An 18,161-nucleotide genomic window follows, 5' to 3' on the forward strand; every position below is an offset into this window, starting at 1 on the left:
AAAGCGAATTTAATAATATTTTGTAATCACAAAATTAATTCTTGTGTATTATTTAAAGTTAGAAGTAATTTCTATCTGAGCTAATGTTTCCAAAGTGAATCGTCAGTTGAATTCATCAAAATTTTAAAGCAAACATCACATAATTACTTCGTACAGTTTTGTATTTTAGTATTAAAAGCCTTTTTTTATTTTTGTGCTTTTTATCTCTCAAAATTTTGCTTATTTTACTTAATCTTTTTTTTTCTATAAGAACTTGTAATAATTTTCTTCTTTTTTTTTAACATATCTTTAAGTTAAACGATGTTTATTTAAAAAACAGGACTGTTACATTTCATGATTTATCTATCCTTCCCTCCATTTTACATTTAAGCTTATCTGTTGTATTTTAAATTAAATTCAACTAAAATTCACAGTTAAAATTTTTACATTTTTTTGTTACATTTTGGTAGGTACTTATTAAGACATTTTCTTCTTTAAAAATGGCTACAGTCAGAATTGCTGTAGACTATTAATACATTCATGATTCATCATATTCATTATTTAAATAAATAATAATAACATTCTGGGAATAATAAAATGTAAAATTAAGTGAAATATTTTTTATTTAATATCGCCTTAAATTAATATTTATTTTTTAAAACTTGCTTCTTTTAAATTTAATACAGTATGACTTACACAAAAATATTTTGCATAATTTATTGGCTAAAAATATTGAGAGTGATTTTATGAAAGTAAAGGCTTTATTTTGGCGTACTTACGCCCGTAAGTAAACTGAACTTCGCCAGTAAGTAAGGTTACAAGAAGTATTCAAAATCCCCCCTGCGCTCCACTTCCCTGAAGTATTGTCCAGATGTGTAAGTGTGGAACAGGTCAAAGGTCATTATTCATATCACACTTTCCCCCTTTAGAGCAATTTATGCTAAAATGAACGTTCCAGTTGATCTCAAAATTATTCAGAATAAATGTGAATTTACTTGTGAACAAGTATTGTTGTTTTAGAAAGCAGCAATAGAAAAAGTAGAACTCGAAAAAGTAGATAAGAAACCATTCATTTGAGAGTTAGTAAGGTGTGGTTATTCAGGAAAGGGAACAATTCGTATTCATGTACGGGGTTTAGTCTTATGAGTGCAAGGATCCTCAAGAAAAGAAACATAGCTTAGTGTATTCAGACTAATTCAGACGAAAGTGAGTAGATGTTTAAAATTGTAAGGATGGAAAGTTATGCTTTAGGAAATGATAATGGTAAGTACTTATACCCATTCTATATATAGTTAACTGAAATATAATGAAATACTGATAAATAATTTTCAATGAGAAGATTTATTTTCGGTAATAAAATTTACTGAATTGTAATTCGAAATAGAAAAGTATTTCCTTATTAACTTTGGAAAAAGAGCTTTTTTCGGCAATGCAATACTTTTTATTAAAAAATTATAATTTTTAATTTAGCTACAAATTTTTATTAAAAAATATAATGCAAATTATATAATTATTTAACAAATGTAAAATAAGTCATTATTTTATTGCAATCGGGAAAGCAAATTCATGTTTTAATAGTTTATGAATACATTGCAAATATGCATTCGTTGATTTATTCACACACGTGTTCAACGTTTTTTTGTATCAGCCATTGCGACTGGTTTTCAAAAAATGTTAAGAAATACAATTAGGTTAATTTCATTGTAAGTAAATATATTATAATAATATTTCAATTTTTTTATAAGAAGTAAAATGCAAACTGCTTAATTGACTTCAATTATTGAATATGAATGAACTTAAAGTCAAAAGTGATATTTTATTGTAATCGAAATTATTATTATTCAGTCATTATTTTATTTTAATAGTTTTGAGCACATTGCTAATCTTCATTTGTTGATTTATTTTAACGCGTCATCAAAATTGTTATATGTCAGCTATGGCGACTCAAAAAGTTGTACGAAATACAATAAGATTAATTGCATTGTAAGTAAATATATTATAATAATATATTTACTTGCATTAATTATATTATATATTTATTTCAATTTTTTAATAAGAAGTAAAATGCCAACTACTTATTTGACTTCAATTATTGAATATGAGCTTACAGTCAAAAGTGATATTTTAAAATATTACGTAAATAAGATATATAAGTCCAATTTCATAAAAATTATAATGTAAATTGTTTATAATTCTTGATTTGTGGATTCAATAACATTTCCGTCATCAAAGTTTGAATATATCGGTGATTGCGACGATATGAACATTAAAAAAATTTTAAAAAAATCCAGTTTCAGGCACTTTCCTTTCAAAAAACTTCAAAACTTTTTTTTCAAAAAAGAATATCTGCTGCACAAATTGCTCACGCTTATCATTTATTTTTATTAATTGCTATTTTCAAGAACATTTTTTTCTTTTTGCAAAACATGCTTTTTTGTTGTTGTTGTTCATTTATGTCGCACTAGAGCTGCACAATGGGCTATTGGCGACGGTCTGGGAAACATCCCTGAGGATGATCCGAAGACATGCCATCACAATTTTGATCCTCTGCGGAGGGGATGAAACCCCCGCTTCGGTAGCCCGACGACCTGCACGCGAAGTCGAGCACTTTACGGTAGAACAGTTTAACGAGGACCCAAACCGCACACCCTCGGTCCCTACGCAGGCTGATCCAAGTGGTCACCCACCCGCACACTGACCGCAGCCAGTGATGCTTGACTTCGGTGATCTGCTGGGAACCGTGTCTTAACGATCAGTCCACTACGGGACCATGCTTTTTTGGAAAAGATAAGAATTTATTACTTAAAAGCTACGATTATTCCCTATTTTACAGCCTTTAGTTTTTTTCTTCGTTTTTTTGCTGTGTAGAGAAAATGTCTAAAACAATTTTTTCAATCCTGAATCTTTTGTTAAAGTTCCGATGCAGTTATTTTATACTTCCAGTACTTGAGAAAAGAATTCAACATTTAAATTTAATATTTTTTTTAAAATAAAATAGATTATGCAGGTGTATAAGTATTAAAATAGGTTTTTTTCCACAAAACTTTTTAATCTTTTTACACATGGTTACGTTGTAAAAGTATAAAAGTAACATGTTATATTATTTTTATATTTTTCATGTTATTCACGTTGCTCGTGTTATGCATTTATATCTTTCCCCTATTCCTGTTACCAATCAGAATTAAGATATATTTAATTTCTTTTATGACATTAAATAATTTTTTATTAAATGCCCCATGAATCCTAAGAACTTTTATTAATTGCCGTAATGAATTATAATTTGCGGCATAAATTTACAATTAAACTAATTAATTTTAAAAACAAATACTTATATTTTGTTAGTGATGTATACCAGGTATTTATTAGGAATAAATTTCTGAAATATTAGTACACTAGTACTGATATTTCAGAAGTCCCAAATCCATTTTGATGTTTAATAACTCATAAAATAATAAAGATAGATTAAAATTAATAACATAAATGGTTATATAGAATCAAAAAGTTTCATGACTTTTGTCAATGAACTTCCACGTGTGCCCCCTTCGTCGCACGGTGAATATCAAGTTGATAGTCAATTTCATGCCAGGTAGCGGCCAAGCATGTCGGCATCCACAGAGGCTATTGCGGCTGTAATTCTGGCCTTTAGCTCAAAAATGTTTGACACGATCCTCCTGTAAACATTGTCCTTTATAAATCCCCAAAGAAAAAAGTCCAGCTGCGTTATATCAGGTGATCTGAGTGGCCAAGGAATTGGACCTCCTCGCCCAATCCATCTTCCCGTCTGATTAGTCGTCGATCTCATCAGTGGCGTAGCGAGGGGTGGGCAAGGGGGGTCATCATGCCCCGGGCGCTACTCACAAAGGGGCGCCAAATGGTCCGCAAAACAAAAAATTACTGGATAATTTTTTTTTATTATAATTGATTTCTAGAAAATATATTTTGAATTAGTGCCAGTGTAATATAATGAATGTTAATTCATAATATCATTCATAATATTTAATATTTAATTCATATTAAATATTATATTAAATTCATATTCATATTAAATATATTTCAATATTTAATTCACGTCCTTGTCATCGCGCTCTGCTTAGAATAAAAATGAAATGTTATTAAATGTTGTATATAAGTTTAATGTCAGCATAAATTATATTGTATATTTCACTATATTATTACCTTTCAAGTTCAAGGCATTCTTGGTAAGTAATAAATCAAATAAGATTACTTACTACATCTATTCGACGATTCTATTATTAAGTGAATAGAGTATGAAAAAATTTGTTTACAGAAAAATTTGTTGTTCTCACATTTGTCACCACAGATTCAAAATGAATTCATTCATCTTCTGGCATCTACAGTTCGAAATCAACTAATAAACGATATCAAAAGAAATAAATATTATGGACTTTTGCTTGATTCAACTCCTGATATTTCTCATCGAGAACAAATGTCCCAAATCGCTAGGTATGTAGATGCTGATTTTATCAATAAAAAAGTTTCCATCAAAGAATCTTTTTTGAGTTTTATTGAAATACATGCTAAAGATGCAGCCTCGATCGAAAATACAATTTTAGAGAAATAAAATTACGATGAAATTTCATTAACAAACTGCAGATCACAATGTTGCGATAATGCTGCCGTGATGGCAGGTCACACATCTGAAACGCGATGGAGCGCCAGAATAGAAGTGGTTATCGTTATCATCTATGGGCTATAGAATATAAAAGAACTAATAGAAAAATTAGCAGAGCACACTACCACTACAAGTGACAACAGAAGTGAAGCTACAATTCTGTTGCAAAATATACTAACCTTTAGTTTTATAACTTTAGTTCATTTCTGGTACGAAATCTTAAGAAGGATTGATCGTGTGCAGCTCAGATTACAAGATCCTAGAATGCATTTTAGAGAAGTGTTCCATGATCTTGAATCATTAGCGACTGAACTAGCCGAAATTTGAGACAAGCTCTGTAAAGAGGCAATAGAAAAAGCAGTCTCTTTGTGAAAAATGGGATATGGATACAACAATACGTGGCTGGAGAATTGGCTATGGTGGTTTTTCCGCAGAAAGTGAAATTTCTCGCGTTATGAAAAGCACTTTTGATCGTCTCCAACAAGAAATGTGTACACGATTAAGTGACCTTAATTTCAAATTTGGATTTCTACTAGACGTTGAAAATTTATTAAACAAGGATAACGACATTGAAAAAAAAATTGTAAAAATCTGGGTGAATTTTATAATACAGATTTCAATGTAATCGAACTTTTTATCAAAATATGTGACAGCAAAATGTTACTCCGCAGTAGAAAAGAAATTAAACCTAAAACTCCATTAGAATTTCTTCCTTTTATAATCAATCTCGAATGGAGAAGATGTTTTTCCAAATCTGAGAGCGGCATTTCAAATACTCCTGACTATCTCAGTATCAATTGCTAGCTGCGAACGTTCATTCAAGCAAATTAAAATTAATTTTGACAGATCGCCTAATTGACCTAGCATTTTTAAGTGTGGAAAGAGAAAAATTTTAAATGATCAATTTTGATGATATTATTGATACATTTGCTTCATCAAAAGCACGGAAAATTTAGACATAGTAATTAGTTTTATTAATGTATTATAATCATATGATTATTAAATATATGTATCACCTTAGAGACAATAAATATTTACTTTTTTATTGTTTTAAAACTGCGTGTTTTTAAAATATTTCTTTATAAATATGTAAAATAATAATAGGTATCTTTTGAACCATTCTAGATGATCATATACATTTCAAAATCTAGTCTTGTTCTCTCAACTACATTTTTTGTCTCAAATTTAAAGCCTAGCTTGCGTCTATGACTTTATTTATTTTACTTTATTTATTTATTTATTTGCGAGTATATTTTACATATAATATATATGGTTTTCGAATGGGGGGGGCGCTAAAAGGGTAATTGTGCCCCGGGCGCGAGTTAAGCTCGCTACGCCACTGGATCTCATCAGTCGTATACTTAGACATGTTGGAAAACTTCGTATTTCCACAACTAGAAGAGCTTCAGCCACATGTCTTTTTACAACAGGATGGTGCACCACCTCATTGGGGTATCATCGTTCCTAGTTCTTTGAATGACCATTTTCCAGGAAGATGGATTGGGTGAGGAGGTCCAATTCCTTGGCAACCCAAATCACCTGATATAACGCCGCTGGACTTTTTAGGATAAAGGACAATGTTTACAGGTGGATCGTGTCGAACATTGATGACCTAAAAGCCAGAATTACCACCGCAATAGCCTCTGTGGATTTCGACATGCTTGCCGCTACCTGGTGTGAAATTGACTATAGACTTGATATTCTCCGTGCGACGAAGGGGGTACACGTGGAAGTTCATTAACAAGGGTCATGAAACTTTTTGAGTCTATCTAATCATTTATGTTATTAATTTTAATCTATCTTTATTATTTTATGAGTTATCAAACATCAAAATGGGTCCGGGACTTCATAAACACCCTGAATATTAATTTCAACATCTTCAAATCAATGTTGCTATATGTACCTAAAATACAGCTAGTTACAAAAGCCATTACTAATTTTCTACATTATCAATTCACAAAGAGGTTATATTTTTATGTAATTTCATCAAATGAGTAAATTTTGGACAGCTAAGCTAATGTCGTAAAAAATTTCTTCAGAAATTTTCCTTTTTAGAACTTAGAAGTTGAAAATATATATATATTTGTTGCCCACTGAAAGTTCAGAGTGCAGTATAAAGTTTTAATTAAATTGAAAAAACCTTACTTTAATATTTAATAATTTGAGTTTATTTAATAAATTAAATTTTAAATAATTATTTACATGCAATTTTTGAATATATTTAATAATTTGAATTTCAAACCAGTTTTAACCAATCTATCTTAGCCAAACTTCTACATATTATTTTTAAAAAAATATATGAACATAAAATGTTTGAATTTTTACAGTTCATGTACTAAAAAGTTTATGACTTCAACTCTGACCAGAAGCCATGGCTGGCAATCATTATTTTTTTTACTCCAGAATCGTACATATTTGATTTAAATAGGATTTTTTTTATTTGAATAAAATTATTTGTATTTTTTAAAATTTACCATACTGATACAATATTTTAATAACACTGATACAATATTTTAATAACACTGATACAATATTTTAATAATATTATTGTTTAAAAGTAATAGAAGGGAAAAAATTAATACTAGGAGGCTTCGCCCCCTGTTCGCTGGCGCTCGCCAACTCCCGGAACTGCTTTCGCAGTTCATTTCGGATTGCGCTTTGCTCGCTCATTGGATACGTTCTTAACGTCTAGCTTTTGTATACTTTTTTGAACACTGAAGTTCCGAAAACTTTTCACTGTAGAAAATTCTAAACCTGTGCATTCCAATATTAATTTGAAATTGCAAACAGTTCACATATTTTTCTTAATCACACTATTCTGAATTTCAGTTGTTGAGAAAAGTAACTTTTGTAAGTTTTGTTTTAAAGTCTTTCCCACCAGAAGGCTAAAACCATGTGTTGTAAAACAATATGAAATAGTACTGAAAGCCGGTTGTAAAGCATCGGCTTCGATGAAGATAATTTTGTGATAATTCTTTTGATAATTCTGTGAAAATTCACCCGATTAGACATATGATATGCTCACTACGTGCTCTTGCGCGCCGAAGCCTATCAATTAAACATTAAAACTGTTGCCAACGCGAGAAAAGAAATATCATCGGTTTTATTGATAAATACATACGTATTAGCGTTTTATATAATAAGATAGATTTCTAACTAAAAAAGGATAAAATTATTATTATATTATTACATGCTAATCAGTGAGTTAAAAAAAAGAAACATAGTTATATTTTTCAGGTTCAACTTAGTGATAATTGCTAAAAATCGGATGACAATTTATCAACTAGACATCTAATGAAAAGTAAATTAGTTTGGTCAAGAAAATATTACTAAAAAAAAATTACGTCATTCTGGTTTGAGGGAGTCTTGATACACTCTAACTCTATATTCAATAAGATACAAAAGCATTACATTTTAATTAGCAAAAAACTAAATGGATATAATTGAAATATGTTTTTTGCTAAAAAATTATATCAATTATATAAAATGGAAAATTACTATTTAAACGTTTCATATCTCTATTATTTAAGTGTAGTCTATTTTGAGGCATAATAATTTACATGGATATCCCTTTCAATACTTCTTAGTCAAAAAATCTTTCAATTCAAACCAAATTTCTTAGTCAAGAATATTTTAAAATATGTTTTTTTCAATTAATATTTTTTAATCATTTTGTTGAAATTATTGATTTATTTTTTAAAAAAAATAATCACTATTGATTTACATTAATGCATTTTATAATGAAAGGGATAACATAGTGATTTCAATGTATATGCCTTTTATTATTCCGTAGTACAAAAAATCGCTTCCTTAATAAACATACATTATCAATTGAATCAGACTTTTAAAAATTCACACATTTAAGAATGTATTTATTAATTATACTGCATGAAAATATTTAAAACTTAAATTAATAATTTTTTTCCAAATTAATTCATAATTAATGTTATAAAAATTATGTTTGTCTAAGTTAATGTTTTTTTTTTAAAATTAAGCTGAATCAAATTAGTGATTTCTTTAAAAAAATTGAAATGATTAAATCAGGATTTAATTCATGACTAAAATCAAGTGATTTAAATCAAGTGATTTAAATTATGCCAACCCAGATAGAAACAATCAGAAACTTAGAAATCTATATTTTTAATTTAATGTATGTGTTTTTTTAAAAGAAAAACCTTAAAATAAAAGTTGAATTATTTCATCCATTTTATCTCATTCGAAATGATTTTTAAATTTTTTTTTCTATTTTGCTTACAGTAACTTCGTAATAAGAATTTGAATCAGCCCTCACTAATTTATCCCCAAAATTAGTGATATATAAAGAAAAATAGACAAAATAATTCGAGTTTATATTAATGTTTTCTTTAAATTAAAAACATCATAAATTAAGTGAATAAAAAAGTATACATGTAAAAGTTATAATATTTAGAAAAATATTTAAGCATTAATTTTTCAAACCATTGTTATACATGCCAGGATAAGTTAACAAAATTGATACAAATTTTTTTTCTTAAATGTTTGAAAAATTATTTTTTCGCATTAGTTTAAGAATAGTCATTGTTATAACTGAAACTACAGATGATTCTGTTTATGATTATATTGCACATTGTTTAATGCTTAATTTTTCTTTTACAAACTCAGTCCTCAATGCGGACAGCATGTCGATCGGTGATACGTCACTGATTTAGTCTTTTTAAAGTTATCTAAGAACACAAGATTATTTTGTTTATAATAATGGCTTTGAAACGCGTTTCCATAGAACTAAATGACTTAAAATCAACAACGGTAATTGAAATAAAAATAAGATATGTTCAATAAAGCAAAATCAATAGAGAAAAGATACTGATTCATTAATAGAAGCCATAAATAAATTGCTACGTATTATTGTCACCTATAATGCTTAATTTAATTTGGTAATTAGCCCTACTGGTATTATGCCAATTGGTGCTATTTTCAATAGGTACTACTGTACTGTGGTCCAAATCTAACAGCATAAAGCTATCGGGAAGGGCTATAAATAAATAAAAAATTTGGTACATGTCTTTTAATTTTATTTGATTTTGTAGTGTTGAATAGAGCTCTGGAGTCTGTTGAACAGGGCTGGGTTTTTGCCGTCAAAAACTGGTTTTTGACATGACAGTGGTAAAAACCGTCAAAAACCTACTGTTTTCTTTAATTTATGGCATATAGCGGACAATATATTATTTTCACTTAATTGCCTATATAAATGAATATTGTAAATGATTATGCTATTAATTTTGCAATTATATACATGTATTCTTATAGAAGGATATACATTCATACAGAAATATTGTAATATACTTATTGAAAATAGTGATACTTAACTTTTATCATTATAGCTTGATTTGCAAAGGATTCAAAATTTTGCACTTCTTAATTGTTAGAAATAAACAAACAAACAAAAAAACTTGGAACTATTAAAAAATTCAAGAACTAAAGAAGAATTTAAAATTTGGCACTTCTTAAATATTAGAAATAAGTTAAACAAAACTTTCAAAACTTGTAACTACTAACAAACTCTAAGTCAGGAATGACTTGACATTCTTCAGTAATGTAATATGCCAAACAAAATGATGCTTGAAAATGTTGAAAATTTTGTAGAGTATCCTAATATTTTACTTCAAATAGTATGATTTGATATAATCAGGTTGAAAAAGTTTAAAAATCTGTTCTTAAATATCTTTTAAAACTTTTTTTCTAATTTAATTGCCCAAAAATGAATTAATTTTAAATCATAAGCAGTTAAACTCAAATTAAAATACAGTTTTATCTAAACTATGGGTTTTTGACAGTTTTTGACGTTTTGGACAGAGGGGATTTTTACATAACGGTAAAAACTATGGTATAAACCGGTAAAAACCGTCATGTGTCAAAAACTTGCCAATCCTGCTGTTGAAATGTTCGAATCCAACTTTGATTCCGGATTTTCCCGTAAACTTAACTCCGATCAATAAACACAATTAAAATTATCACTCTATTCTACGGAAGAATTAATTGTTACGAAATCATCTCTTATAACTTTTTTGTAATATTACTTAATACTATTTCACTAATTTGAAGGCTAACAAAAAAAAAAAAAAAACTCTAAGTTTATTTTTTTTATCTACTAAGTTGATAATTGAGTCGTTCAGCAGATTAATATAAGCTTCACTCTATAATTATATGCAATATAAATATGAACTTAATTTCGAGATTTGCTGTCAATTCCAAATTTAAAAAGAGAAGAAAATATTGGAAGCAATTTTTTTTGTAAGGCAGATTCTTTAATCACTTGATAGAAATCCTAATATATCCTATGAAATAAAAATGTTTTTATATATAATTGGAGATGATATTTCTTAAATATAATAATATTAGAAGAGGTAATCATCTATAATAAGTGTTTTAATAAAAATACGTAACTGGAAAAATCACTAGTAAGAAGAGTAAAATAAAAAAAGAAAGAAAGAGAAATTTATAAATGTATATATATATATATACATATATATATATATATATATATATATATATATATATATATATATATATATATATATATATATATATATATATATATATATATATATATATATATATATATTATGAATTAATTTTATTTCTTTATTTCTTTTTTTGAAACACGAATGCACTTTTAAAAAAAATAATGTTTTTATATTAAAAATGTAATTTAATTTTTAAAGAATTTCTTATGAGAAAAAACATTTTTAAAAATATATTGTAAATAATGTTTCTGAAATAAATACCATTTTTAAGAAATAATTAAATAATTTAAAACGCAAAGAATGCTTTAAAATTAAATAATATTCATTAAAATAAGAATTTCCTTAACAAATAACAATATTAAAAATTAGATCTTTCTTTAAAAAATTAACAATATTTTTGTAAATAAAATTTTTTTTTTAAGAATAAGTAATAATTTAAAATTTAATAAGATTTTTGAAAATAAGAATTTTTTAAAAATATAAATAATGTTATTTAAAATAAGAATTCCCTTTTATGCATATGTTTTTTAAAACAAGAAATTCCAATAAAAGTGCTTTTTTGAAAAAACTAATATTTATTTTTCAAAAATAAATATTGCTTTTAATTATAAAATTTTAAGAAAAATGTGCATAAAATTTTTGATTGTTGAAAATATAATTCTGCTAGTTCTTTTTGCTGTTTCAAACATCCTAAGTATATGATCTTGTAATCTCTTTTTTCTTAATACCTGCCACAGTTCTAAGTTGGATAGTTTATAACAAAAAATTAGCTGAAAAGATTGTTTCTCAAATTTGAGGATGCTCTTCCTCTATATTTTGTTCTATATATTTCATTGGAAATAAGTCCTTGGTGATAAATCGAGCCAAGCTATTTTACCTGCTAAGCACAGGAATCATAAGAGGCTTTGAGTCCATTGGAAGAGCTGATGAAAACCCAAGGATGAAACTACTACTATAGCTATTGCAAATAGATATGAAACAATAAAAAAACAATCGATAATTTTTCTTCACTTTTTGAAAAAATAGTATGCAAAAAAAATAATAATTTGCTGTTTTGCATCCAGTAATCTAAATGCAGCAGGATGATTTTGAATTTCGTAGCAAGTTTGATTATCAATAATTCTTAGATTTCTTTTATTAAGAGGTTAATGATAATTTGAAAACAAGCATTTAACTTAAAATGAAACCTAAATTAAAATGCTAAAAAATAGTATATTGCTGAAAAAATAATCTACGTAGTAGCGTATAAAATAAAGTTTTGAAAAATGAAAAAATATAATTAATTATCTGGTAAAATAGTCGAGTGAAACACGCGCTGCCCGGTAATTAAAAAATTTATTTTAAGATTAAGACGATATATAACATGTTGAGAAATTTTAAGATGTTTAAAAATCTTGCCACGATTCAGTAATTCTATTCTCTTGGTGGTGACATAGAATATCAAAACACGAATAAACATAGTCTTCGATGTATATTACAATTTTATCCGATATAACAATACGTTTTATAGCTCTTTTATTTTCATTTAACTTGTAATTGCTTGATAATTATTAAATATATTATTCCATATCAATTTATACTTATGTATATTAAAATTGTATCAATTTTTCAATGAGCTTACTAGAAGTGTTTTTAGAAAAAGCAATTGTATAACCTCATTTTATCAGAAACATGATTTTTTAAAACTCAACATTCGTTAAATAAAATGTTTTATTCGAACTTCTTTGCTAAATTACGAGCAAATTTTCAGATGACTTTAAAAAAATCATCGTATTTCATAATTAAAAAAAAATTAGCATTCGGCTCTCAGCGGAAAAAATATGAATGAAATTTTACGCTACGCATTCGTAAGCCAAGTTCCTCGTACGTTAACCACATTTAAATATTAATCTCCCCATTTAAATATTTCTACATTGTCACCAAATCATTTTTTAAAAAGTAAATAATTTTTATTTATCTCGGCTTCTACTAAATAAAGACAGTTTAAACTTTAATTTTGCTATCGAAAAAATACGTGGGGTTGTATGGTATAAAAAAAATTTATACCTCATAATTCAAAATTTTTTCATCCGCAATTAATTTAATTAATAAATAATTATTAAAAATTAGTGTTTGAAATTACCTTTTGGTAGATGAGTTTCATAAGTGAGTGCAAGTTTTCTTTCATATATAAATTGCTCATTTAATTATTAAGATATGACTAAAAACACAACGAAGGAAATTAACAGTAGGGGGACCAAAATTTCATCCACTCTCCAGACCTAACTATTAGGGTCACAATTTACAGATCGCAGCTACCCCCTATATTTTACAGGTCAAGAATCCAAATATGCAAAAAAAAAAAGTTATGTGTATTCATGTTTGAGGTTACCCCTAGAAACCATTAAGATTGAAACTTAGTACGGGAAAATCTGACCATCAGAAAGAAAGTTATTCATTTTTTTTTCGCACTATACTATGCAGTGTGTAAAAAAGAAGGTAAAACGAATCACACTGAATAACTTATTAATAGTTCAAGGGAATGAACTCAAATAGTGCAGGCTATATTTATGGTGACGAAATCAGACACTGAAACGCATTTTCTTTGAATTTCTTACAAAAATTATGTACTTCTGAACACAAATGCGCATAGTTCATTGACTTCAACTTCTTTTTTTCTAAGTTATCAAAATGTATTAATAACATTTAGTATAACTAAATACGAGTAATAAGAGTTCTTAATGCGTATCATTTTTTATGTAATGTCCATAACTAAAAACTAAAATCTTTCATCAAACTGCAAGTTCAAACGAAATATATAATCAATGATACCGTATATCTTACATATACTATGCTAGACACCTATAATTACCAGTTGATTATGCTAGACACCTATAATTACCAGTTACTGTATATCTTATGTATATCAATATACGACTACTCATATATTATGCTAGCCACCTATAATTACCAGTTACCGTATATCTTACGTATATCAATATACGACTACTCATATATTATGCTAGCCACCTATAATTACCAGTTACCGTATATCTTACGTATATCAATATACGACTACACATATATTATGCTAGCCCCCTATAATTACCAGTTACCATATATCTTACGTATAACAATATACGACTACTCATATATTATGCTAGCCACCTATAATTACCAGTTGACTGAACTATACGAAATTACCACTGCGCGATAACACAAAGAAGTAGTTAATAATTGGTATTCAAAAATGTATTCAAAAACCGATTTTTGAAAAATATCTTAAGTTAAAAAAAAGTATACAAATTTGCGTTTAAAACCAAAAAATTGCTAAATTGCATTAGACATACCCTAAGTATTGTAAACAATACTTCATTTCTCCTTAACTAGTAACATGCATATTAAATATATGACTTAGGTTCGTTAAAAATTACGTATGCATTATGTTCTTTCTTTTGATTCGAATCTTTACTTCAAAACTAAATTTAAAAATTGTATTTTACAGGTGGAGTCCGCAAAGGAAAGATATCTGGAAGCTGGACACTCAAAACTTCTAAAACAGAATCAACTGAAATCGACTTTATAAACAATTTTTCTGAACCTCCTTCCCTGCAGCATATTGCAGTAGTGTCGATTGCAATTGGGCTATGGACGGCGCCTGACGTAAGGAATGAAATGACATCTTCTTTCTTTGCACCCCCTTCTTCTCCCTCAAACTATTGCAGAGTTATATCTGAGTTGGAGAGAAGAATATTAAACAAATTGTCCAATAGCTCTTTGCCCTCATCGCTGAAGACCGAAATCTCATACGTTATTCCACCCATTAAGTTGCAGTTGTGGAAAGTCTTTAATAGTTATTACTATGGATGGATAGGACGTCAAAGAGAACTCTGTGAGTATTACATGAAGCGTGGTACAATTTATTGGACAGTTGAGGGGACAGTTGACAAAGTGAAATCCCTTAAGGAACTATTCAATAATGGAAGCTTAGATATTTGTCATTTGTATGAGATAGCCTGCTCTCATTGTTTAGAGGAATATGCTTCAATTTTGTGGGTGAAAATTCCAGAACAAGACAGAAACCTCTTTAGAATGCACCGAAATGATTTGATAACATATTGGACATGTGTCCTCGACAATAATTTAGGGAGTTTTCTAACTGGACTCGTGGATTATGAAAACATATTCGATAATAAGGTTAGTATTGATGTAAATATGATTACTTTCTCGATTCAAATTGGTAACATAGTTGCTCTAAAGTATTTTTGGAAAAAATTGTCGGGGCAGGAGAAAAACGATCATTTCAGTAAGTGGCTTTTGCAAGCTACTCAAATTTTGAGAATTCAAAAACATGCATTTTATCAGGATACTTCACATACTTTAGATGTTTTATGTTTTTTATTATCTCATGTCAATCGTTTAACTCAAATGACCGAATTTTTTCGGAATCATTCTGATGTTGTATTAATGTTTTTGTTCGAAAATTGGCCATATCGAAGAATATTCTTGTCCACCATTTTTGAACTATTAGATAATCTGCAAGAAGAAATTTATGCAAGTATAATGATGAATATTTGTTCTAAGCAGGGTTTCCGCTACGGTAGCTTTTTTCGCAAAATGCGAAAAGACCCCTCAAAAATGCTAAAATTCAACAAAGCATTTTCGCATTTTTGCTAAAGGATTTTACTAAATTCCATTAAAAAAAAAGCTTCCGCGAAAAACCATGACGCTAACATTCATGAAAAAAACTTGATCAAACAAGAAGGAGAAAAAATCTAAATATCTTTCGCAAGAAGAACCATGACGCTAGCGTTCACGAAAAAAACGTGATCAAACGAGATGAAGCATAGCGATCAACAAAAATGGCTAGAATATATGAGTTTCACCGAGAAGAAAAGAAAAATAAACTAACCACAAGACTATTGTGCAACAATACCAATGCACACTGTTGACTGTGAAAGGGGCTTTAGCTGCCTTAATTTGATTAAAACTAATATTCGAAACAGGTTGTTAATCAACCATGTAAACAATTTGTTAATGATTAATATTGAGGGCCCTGAAAGTGCATTTAACTTTCAAGAAGCATTTGTAAAATGGGCAAACATGAAAGAAAGGAAGATTGTTAATTATAAACCAAAATGTTTTGATAAATAATAAATGTGTTTTTTTTTGTTATAGGTATTCTTTTTGATATTCTTGTACATTAAGCTATTCTTTGTCAGATAACTTACAGTACTTGTTTGATATAAAGTAATTTTATAAGCCTAATGGCATTTTAGCATTTTGCTAAAACTTTTTTTCAGATTTTAGCTTTTTTGCTAATGAATTTTTAGACTCAGCTTAAACCCTGGTTCTAAGATGAGTGAAGAGGGAGATGAAATGATTATTTTTAAAGAAGTATGGAGTGCCAGTCCCTTAAGACTAAGACGATCCTTTCTGGAAAATAAATGTCTTTGCGAAGAAGTGTTGTTGCGTTTGCTGAAATTAGGAAATATAAGTATGACTGATATGATATTAAAAGATGCTTCCAAAGAAGAGATTAAACTATTTATCTGCTTTATGTTTGGTCGGCCTGAATTTACGAGTGCTACTTATTCACGCAATCTGAATTCGCTTCACGTAATATTATCAAAATCTACCTTGCCACCAGAATGTTATCCCTATAAAATCAATTTTATAGAGCAAAGAGAGCAAGACAGACTGATAAAATCGTGGCTTATTGGATTTAGCGATTGGCATATTTGTATTGAGTGGATATGCCATGGTAATATCCAAGCAGCTGAGTCCTTCTTGAGATGGGTTTATCAATCTGTGGGAATTGAAGAATTTAAGAAAACTATATCGTCTCCGGATGTTATCTATTTAACATTAATATTTTTGTCCAACTATGAGCTTGTGGACCAGATCATGAATTGGTATTTCCAGACGGGAGAGGAAATTCAACAATTTAAAGCAAATTTTTTGCGAAAACGGGATAGTTATTTTTTCAAGCGATTCATAGACATGCCGTTCATTGTATCAAAAAGAGAAGGCGGTGTGCTACAAAAATTTATAAATTACAACTTGTCTTCACTTGAAAACGTCTCAGAATTTCGACTTATTTGTCGTATTTGTATAGAGTATGCACTGAGTAAAGGTTTTCTTGAAAGTGCCACTTTACTTCTAAATGCATCTTTTGATAATATCAATGAAGTGAAGCTATACAAAAATGAACTTATACTATCTGAGAAAGGAATTAAGAAGAATCTAATTTTAAAGCAATCACTAACTGATGCTGACTGGAATCACGTGAAAGAAATCGTAATGTGGTCGTCACCTCTATCCCTAAATACAGTCACAGAATTAAAGTCACTAATTCTGGAGCAAAAGACTGGTCACTCTTTCCAAGATGAATTGAATCAAGAGATTTCAGCTCTCCTTGATTTACTGGAGAATGTTGTTGAAAAAGATACTACATGATAGTTGAACATACTTTTGCGATCAAAAATTAATGTAAATAAAATCATATTCTCTGTCAAAAGACAAATCATGCGCACTGTCAAACGATAAATTGGTTGATAATAAATATGTAACTCCATTTTTTAGTTTTAGTTGTTTAATGTTAATAAAGCAATATCTGCTTTATATTATTAGCCACAAGTTCAATAATTAATTTAATTGTCACAAATTTATTTTTTTATTTTCGTTATACCTGAAGAAAAATCAGCAATTTTACGTGATTTATTTTTCCTCACTTTTCCCAAAAAAACAGTCACTAAGAAGATATATATATATATACAGTCCTAGGCCAAATTATTAGACGCACTAAAAGCTTCTATGTAAAATCTTAATTATATACCGTCAGATGGGGTGACTTTGTGCTTGAATTTTCAGTTTTACAACTTTGACCTAATAAAGAAATAGATAAAAGATTTTGAACTGTACAGCATTTGGTCTAAAATTTGTTGTTAGCCGTCTGGGAACCAATTGCACGTAGTTAAGACCTGGTTTGAAATGTTTATTTTTTGTAAACAATCAATTAGTCGAATGCACAAAGTCTAAAAAAGGGACAAAGTGACCCCGTGATG

The 18,161-nt window shown here is 28.4% G+C and overlaps 1 protein-coding gene across 1 annotated transcript; it reads left to right on the forward strand.

Annotated features, from left to right (window-relative positions):
* Nucleotides 1-821: 821 nt before the first annotated feature.
* On the forward strand, nt 822-17,671 carry LOC107446125 (uncharacterized). Its single transcript, XM_043054172.3, has 2 exons — nt 822-1,242; nt 14,600-17,671. Exons 1-2 carry the CDS (start codon nt 1,194-1,196, stop codon nt 15,769-15,771), a joined length of 1,221 nt encoding a protein of 406 aa, XP_042910106.2. The 5' UTR covers nt 822-1,193; the 3' UTR covers nt 15,772-17,671.
* Nucleotides 17,672-18,161: the final 490 nt, after the last annotated feature.

The sequence above is a fragment of the Parasteatoda tepidariorum genome, chromosome 10, assembly GCF_982258835.1.
Source record: "Parasteatoda tepidariorum strain Cologne lab strain chromosome 10, Ptep-v5.0, whole genome shotgun sequence".
Taxonomy (NCBI): domain Eukaryota; kingdom Metazoa; phylum Arthropoda; class Arachnida; order Araneae; family Theridiidae; genus Parasteatoda; species Parasteatoda tepidariorum.